Source organism: Crocuta crocuta, unplaced genomic scaffold (genome assembly GCF_008692635.1).
Source record: "Crocuta crocuta isolate KB4526 unplaced genomic scaffold, BGI_CrCroc_1.0 scaffold112, whole genome shotgun sequence".
NCBI classification, from domain to species: Eukaryota; Metazoa; Chordata; class Mammalia; order Carnivora; family Hyaenidae; genus Crocuta; species Crocuta crocuta.
In genome coordinates this window covers 312,113-320,074 of record NW_027528818.1, presented here as the reverse complement: position 1 = coordinate 320,074, position 7,962 = coordinate 312,113, and the positions used below count along the sequence as shown (strand labels likewise).

At 36.9% G+C, this 7,962-nt stretch overlaps 1 protein-coding gene across 4 annotated transcripts in view; it reads right to left on the bottom strand.

The window, feature by feature from the left end:
• Nucleotides 1-7,962, bottom strand: part of SLC10A7 (solute carrier family 10 member 7) — a 259,094-nt gene that overhangs the window by 41,173 nt on the left and 209,959 nt on the right. For all 4 annotated transcript variants that reach the window (XM_077755901.1, XM_077755903.1, XM_077755902.1 and 1 more), the window contains 2 exons: nucleotides 1,706-1,871; nucleotides 715-766 (listed from right to left, as the gene is read on the bottom strand). In XM_077755901.1, coding sequence (XP_077612027.1) covers nucleotides 715-766; nucleotides 1,706-1,871 — 218 coding nt within the window. The remainder of the gene's footprint in view (nucleotides 1-714; nucleotides 767-1,705; nucleotides 1,872-7,962) is intronic.

Below are 7,962 nucleotides of genomic sequence, written 5' to 3'. Positions count from 1 at the left end.
CCAATGAACTTCATTCTATAGGCACTGGAACCATTAAAGATCTCTGATTAAAGCTATCATCAGAACTCTGTGTTACTGGAAACAGTACGAAATGCATAAGAAAAGTTCACTTTAGAAATGAAGTTACCTGTAAGATATCCACTGCAATAGTCTAGAGAGAAGAGAGGCAACAAGAGCCTGAATTAGGGACGTGGCTCTGGAAGCACAAACAGTATTACAGAGGTAGGATCAAGACATTTAAAAATAATGATGTGAAGGGTTCCAGTCTGAGTGACTCTGTGGATGATGACCCCATTAAAAATCAAGATATGAGAGAGAAAGAAGAAGTATTGGGGGAAAATTTTATTCGTTTAGAAGAGCTTGAGACTGAGGTCTTGTGAAGACAGGTGAAGATATGTACATGGTACGTGATAAGGAGTGCTGGATCTAAGGGAAAACATCCGAATGGGAGGTCCCGCCTTGAAAACCATCGGCAGGAAGCTGACAGCTCGAGCCAGCAGAATGGAGGAGGCTGCCTAAGCGTGCGATGTGAACAGATGACACAGGGGCCACGGACAAGCCCTCACACAGGTCTCCAACCCGAGAGTGGCAGGAAGCCAGAAAGGCCAGGAGGTAGGAGAAAAACCAGAACAGCAGAGGGGCATAGGAGCCAAGTGAATAGCACGATTTGTCACTTAGAAAACCAACAACCACAAGAGATATCATATCACTTACCTTGTTGAAAAGATGAAGGTTAAAAGCATAAAACTCAGCTGAATAGAAAATACTGAAGAAGAAGAAGAAGAAAAAAAAGATTGAATCTAAATTAGGGCTATAAAAACATCTGTAGCACATTTATAGTTTTATCTGAAACTTATGGGAGCTCAAGTAGAAAGACAAACATACGTTGCTAAACTGATAGAATCATTTAGGTTAGACTCAACTTGTTCTTACTGAAGGAACGTATCGGCATATATAAGTTATGATGTCCACTACTCCACAGATCTGAAACCCTCTTTAAGACCTGCTTATTTTAATTTGTTCAACTTAGAAAGTGCTGGTTTTTACTATGAGTATTTATAGCAAATGGCATAGCTGCAGCAGTGTAGAATATATATTTCGGAATAATCCACGTTGATTTTAATAACAAAAGATTCTTAGGTATTATAATTACAAACATTGTCTTTGGTATTACAGGATAAACAGAACAGAAGGTTGACTTCTGATCCTGGCAGCTACTTGCATTTCATAGTCTGTTGCTTCTGAAAATGATATGATATTACCTTGGGTATATACGTGAACAGAAAAGAGGACATAAATATTCACATTTTAACTAATACAGCCAATTATTATACTTAGAAAATAATAGTATCAAATATTATAAATCCTACTTGTAACCCACAACAAAGGGCAAGATTGGCTTAAAGTTATAGTAAAATAAATTGGCAAGAAAGTGCTCCATTGACAGATATTATGGCTTCTTTCATCTGGCATCAATTACTATAAGTCAGACACGAAAAACGAAGGACAATTAAATCATACATACGTAACTGATGTCTCCTTAAAGAACAGATACATACGATAAAGTCACTGAGCACATATAATACGAAGCTCAGTATTCCTTGCTAATCAAATTAACATTCAAAATGAATTTAGGGAACACAGATCGCTATTTGTTCCTGGGGAGAATGAGGGGACGGCGGGGATGTTCCAGCTTCCAACTTACTTATGAACAGTACGAGAATAAGGCTGAATTTATCCAGGTCAATATTTGGGTTAGAAAACGTGTCACAGAACGTGGTGTAGATGATCATGAGAAGCACACTGCTGCTGATAGCACCGAAAGGCGGCTTCTTTCGTTCAAGCCAGTCCTTGATGTATCTTCGGACAATCTGAAATACAGAGATCAACAGGTTGCCTCTTTTCGAAGACGGAGGGAGTTGAATTGGGCATCGCAAAGTGATTCTGACAGCAGAAAGACATAAAGAGAAGAAAGTAATTTGGATGATGGCCACGGTGGATTTCCAAGCTTCCCTGCCACATCACCCTTCTTCTGGGGGATTTAACATTTGTAGTGCGACTACCACTGGTGTCCATGAGAGTATATTTTCAACTGCATTCAAATCCATCCTTAATCATGCCAAATGCTCTTTGCTAGCTGTCACTGAGACATGCCCATTAAGCCTCCCCAAAGTTTATCTCTTCTGCTGATCCTAATGGATGTGTGTAATTATCACAGTCCCCTTGGCCTCAACAGACAATTCCAAGTGCAACTTTGGGAATCTTAAAAATCTGACATCTTCAAGAATTTCAAGACAGTAGATAATCGAAAGTGATCCATGGAACATATTAATATTTAACATGCAAGCAATGCACCAGAAGTTTTTAATTAAATTATAACTCATGCTTGAAAAGCAAAAGTGCATGTGTTGTGGGAGTTTAAATAATTCAAACTCCGAATATCTAGAGTTTTTGTGAATCCAAAGACAAATGCCATTTGCATGCTTTTAGAATTCCAGAATTAACACTTAAAAATGAATAAACCTGTCCTAAGTTTCCTACAAAAGGATGAGTGAATAAAGTTACACAGCAATCCTCTCTTACTCAAAAATCAAATCAGAGATTTAAAATCAGGGCAGGCTGAATATTGGTGATAACTTTTGTTGGGATATAAAAGTGCACCACTCTATTTAAAACTGTACACTTTTGAAAGAAGCTGAACAAACCCTGTAAGAAGGACTATAGTTGAGACATATTAAGTTTCGAGTCACTCGTTATCCTGCATAATTGAACATGAGATTTCACAACAGGCTGAATTACCATGATCCATTAGCAATAATGAGGTCAGGGAACTTCTCCTGACAAGGCTGATGGGGTTCTGTCATCTTCTACTCTGTGGCTAAAAAGGTTTAACTCGCAATGGAGCATACCTTCATGGATACTCAAGAACAGAGTAAACTACTCTCAAGAGAACCTTTTGAACAAATGGCTATTAGATCAACTTCATCCATTCTCAAGGACTCAGTAAGTGAAATACCAGTATTAATAAAGGGAGGCCAGTGGGAATCAAGTACAGGTACAGCACCCTGAATGCTGGGCGGGGTGGGAATGAAAGAGAAAGTGTTTTGTGTATATGTAGACAAATTGTGGTTAAATATTTTTTAAAAAATAGATCTTTAATTAAAATTACAGCTGGATTTATACCAAAAAATACATGTTTTTCTTTCTGTAGATGTGATCCCAAACCACAGTAATTCATCTGTTGTTCATTTGTTTCTAGAAAGTTAACATACAGTAAGGGATGGGGATGCCTGCTTGGCTCAGTTGGCAGAGCATGTATCTCTTGATCTGGGGGTTGTGAGTTCAAGCCCCATGTTGGGCATAGAGATAAAATTGTAGTAAGGTATAGAGAAGTAAGAGCAGTTCTGTAACAAAGTGTTGTGGACTGATGAATTAGAACACAAATTTTGGATTATTATAGTGCTTGAGGTACCCAGATGGCCCCATGTTTAGGTATGTCACCAGGCAGGTGGTTGCTTATTAGAAGACTACAGAGACTTCATCTAAAAGGTCATTTTATCATCTATTGTGCTTGGCAGCATAAAGCTAGTAGTTGCTCAAATTTAATACAATTCAACTCCTTTAGGAAACAAAATAAATGGAAATTATACAGAGCTATTGAAACTGATGCTGTCCTCCAATCTTGTTTGCATATACAGTGCATGAAGATACAAAAGTCCTCTCTGTAATAGTTATAGAATGTATGATCCCGATTCCCAAAGTAGAAGTGTCTCCTTCCACCACCACTGACCTCTCTGACAAAACAAAAAGATAAATAGGAATGAGGTATAACTTTGAAGTCAAAGCCATTTTGAAAACAAAAAAAAAAGACAAATCTCTGATCATCAATCAACTTTATAAGCTGCAATTTGACTTACTCAACTTAGTTACCTCATTCTTCAAGGTTTTTTTTTTAAGTTTATTTATTTATTTTGAGACAGAGAATGCATACCTGAGTGGGGGTGGGGAGTGGGGGGTGCAGAGAGAGAGGAAGAGAAAGAGAATCCCAAGTAGGCTTCACACTGTCAGCACAGAACCCAACATGGGTCCAGAACCCAGGAACCATTAGGTCATGACCTGAGCAGAAATCAAGAGTAGGATGCTCAACCGAGGTGCCCCTATTACATATTTCTTCAACACAAAGTACTTACAGTCTCATAGTGTAGTGGGACTCTTTCAATATGTCAAGAAACATGGACTCCTAAGTCCTGCATCCTCTTAGCCAAAATATCTTTCTTTTAAACACATCAATGTGTTAATGGTAATTACTTAATCTCAATAAAGAAAGCAACTAGAAAGTTAAAAATTGGACAGACCCACAAGTGAAGCAATAACCCTCGGGGAAAACAGATTGTCTTTCACTGTTTTTAGTCTTATAGTGATATCTGTCTGTGTTTCCCAAGTAAACCGTTTTATATCTTGCCATGCTCCAGAGAGATTTTCTACCTTCTTCTAAAATTAAGTTCACAAAGCAGTTATTTTGCACCTTGTAGCAAGAAAAGGGTTAAAACCTTTCATAAACTATTGGGTGAGGTAGTATTGATATGCCTTAAAGATATGCTTTGGATATAAACGTCAAGAGACCTCACCTTCTCTTTGTTCAGCTACTTATGCTTTCGATAGAATCATCCTCCATTTGTCAAGAATCCATGTCATTTTAAAATTCTCCAAATTTCTTTGCCTTGTAGAAACATTTAGTAACCTTAGAGGAAGCAAGGCTTTGCCAGAGATAGCAACCCTACTTGATTTTTTTCCTTTTCAGCGAAAAAAGTCAGGATGAGGTGGGAAAAGGCATCTTCCTAATGTGGCCAGTTATAGCTTTTATTCAGAATTAATTCTAATTCATCTGCACCTTCTACATAGCTCAAAGAAACCTAGGCCTTCAACATTAGCTGACAAATCCTCACTGACTTGCTTTTCCCTGTGGAGAGGGAAAGAAAAACATCTTTCCCAAGGAGCTATTTATTGTCTCGATTTCTTCATTTTGATTTTATTTTAAATTAAACACCAGAAAAGGTTAAAGGGAAACTTAGATTTGAATCCTAGTACTTAATAAGCAGAGCCACATATCAATTACTATATGACCTCCAAGCTGGAAACCTGAGAAGATATGTCTTAGATGTAGAATATTAACATACTGAGATAACAGAGAAGTGTAATATCCATCATTTTAGTTTTCTCCAATTGTTTTTCCCAGGGTATTTTCATGCTTTTTTCCTTCTACTCTGTCTGTATATTTACAAATTGATTTTTGAGTGGGGATATATGACGGATAATTTTTCATATTAAGTCTGAATTTTAAAGATTTATTTTGCTTCAAGGTGACTTTAGATTGTTTCTTCAATTTTTATCCTCCAATCCACTGAATCCATATATTTTCATAAAGCATTTTGTTTTTTCTCTAATAGTCTGTTGAAATGTAGAGCTAGGGATACGAAATCGAATCCAATTTATGTAACACTTATCTTTAAAAATATTTTCATTAAATATTGAGTAGATTAAAAATAGTACTGTCTACTTTCTTAAAAAGTACAAACAGTAAAAATATATGGATACAGTAAACACCCATCATCTACTTAACTATTATTTAATTTCCATCTCATGAGAGAAGTTGCGCAGATATTATCCTGCTCGGTTTATAGTTGGAAACAAAGGCACAGAGAGCCCAAACAACTTGCATATAATGTTAAAAGGTCAGTGAGGGGGGTATGAGCAGGAATATGACCTCTGCCTCCTTAGGGCACAACAGCATAATGGTTAAAGGTATAGACTTTGGGGCTTCTTTAAAATCTTGGGCGAATTTCTTAACTTTCCTATGCCTCATCTGTAAAATGGATATGGTAGTAGTCATAGTGAGGTTTGAGTCATTAAATAAATATAAGACGTCTTAGAACCAGGGGCTGTGCATGGTTCTGTAATGGCTGGTCTTATTTCCAAGTCCTGCTTTGGTGATGGTTCCATCACAATACTGTTTACCAGTACATCCCACTGCACAGTGTAACAGCTGCTTTTCTCTCAAATCCATTCAAGTGAAGTCATGAAAATCGTTCATATCTAATATAATTCTATAAGTATAAAATTTTACTAGCATTAATAACACTACCTTCAGGTTTAGTTGTAGACTATTTAATAAGAAAGGCCAACCTCAAAAATTTACAGAAAAAAAGTGGGGTCTAGTGTGTTGTTTTGAAAGATACTTTTCAAAGGTGGTGGAAGTTCTATTTCATTAACATTTATTCATAACTCTCTCAATATAATGCATGAAATGAGTATTTGTCACAAGGATTTAGATGTATCAAAGGGCTTAGGAGGAAAATAAATATACAATAACACCATTTTATTTATTTCTAGATACACTGTAGTCAGTCAATAATGCTTTCAACCAAAAAGAAGTATTGTATGGGGAAAATAAAAAAAAAATAAAATTAAATTAACTCTCAGAAATNTCTAGATACACTGTAGTCAGTCAATAATGCTTTCAACCAAAAAGAAGTATTGTATGGGGAAAATAAAAAAAAAAAATAAAATTAACTCTCAGAAATAAAAAGTAAAAAAGTTAAATGATAAAGTTTTATTATCATTAAAAGATTAAGGAAAATAGTTTCAACTCACCCTTCCTAGTCTTTTTCTTCTCCCTCTACTTCCCATTGTTTATTTAAAAGGTAATGACAAAAATCTCATTTTAAAATTTAGATTAAAAAGTCTAATTTTAAAATGATAAAAATCTCTATTAAAATCTCATTTAAATAGAAATATTTATTTTTCATAATGTGTTACCTCTAGTTATAATTGAGAAATGAGGCCACCTTGCTTCGGCTACTACCTCTGAGGTAGTATATATGAGGATTTCTAACAAGATCCCCAAAGATCACATCACAAAGTTTAGGTGAATCAATTGACTGCAAACAAATACACAATACAGAGATGAACGAGCAGAAAATGTCCCCGGTATCATTGAATTTATATTCTAGTTTAAGAAGATAAAAAGAAAGCAAAAACAACAAACAGATTAACTAGAGGGAGATAATGATCCCTACTAAGTAGAGGTTTAAACTGGATGACACGAGAGTGACTGCCTGGCTACCAGGCAGCCGCTGGAGGAGGGATAAGGAAAGGTCTTTCTGAGAAAGAGAACGGTGAGGTATTCCAAGCAGAAGGAATAGTCAGGGCAAAGTTTCTATGGAAGGATCAAAGCCGGCATGTTTGAGAAACAGAAACAAAGTCAGTGAAACCCAAGTGTAATAGGCAAGTGGAAGAGTATTAGGGGAAGTAAAAGAGGCCTGAAAATAGAAGATAGGGTGACATAATCTTTTAAGGAAGTAGGGTAGGATTTCTAAGAAATCTTAAGTGACATTTTAAAGTTGTGATCATAAATTTGAAACAAGAGGAGACCAATTATGTGTTTTTCTCTAGTGAAGCTGTTTTTCTCTAATAGCTGCTGGGGACTCCATGAGGGTAAGTTCAAAGTTTTTTTTTTTTTTTTAATGTTTTATTTATTTCCAGGAGAGAGAGAGAGACAGCGTGAGCAGGGGAGGGTCAGAGAGAGAGGGAGTCACAGACTGAAACAGGCTCCAGGCTCCGAGCTGGCAGTCAGCACAGAGCCCGACGCGGGGCTCGAACCCACGAACCGCGAGATCATGACCTGAGCGAAAGTCAGACGCTTAACCGACTAAGCCACCCAGGCGCCCCAAGTTCAAAGTTTTTATCAACCAATCTTTTTATACAGCTCACACTGCACTATTGAGTGTGCTGTTGAATATGCTAACAGAGTCACTGCTTCTAGGAAGCTCACAGATGAATTATAATCTCTCCTGATGAATATTATGAATCAAGTCCAGTGGGAGAGCTGGCATTTAGTCTAAATCAGTGGAGTCGGAGCAGGTCGGCTGCACACCAGGGGGCATCTTTGTGTGGAGTTTTATG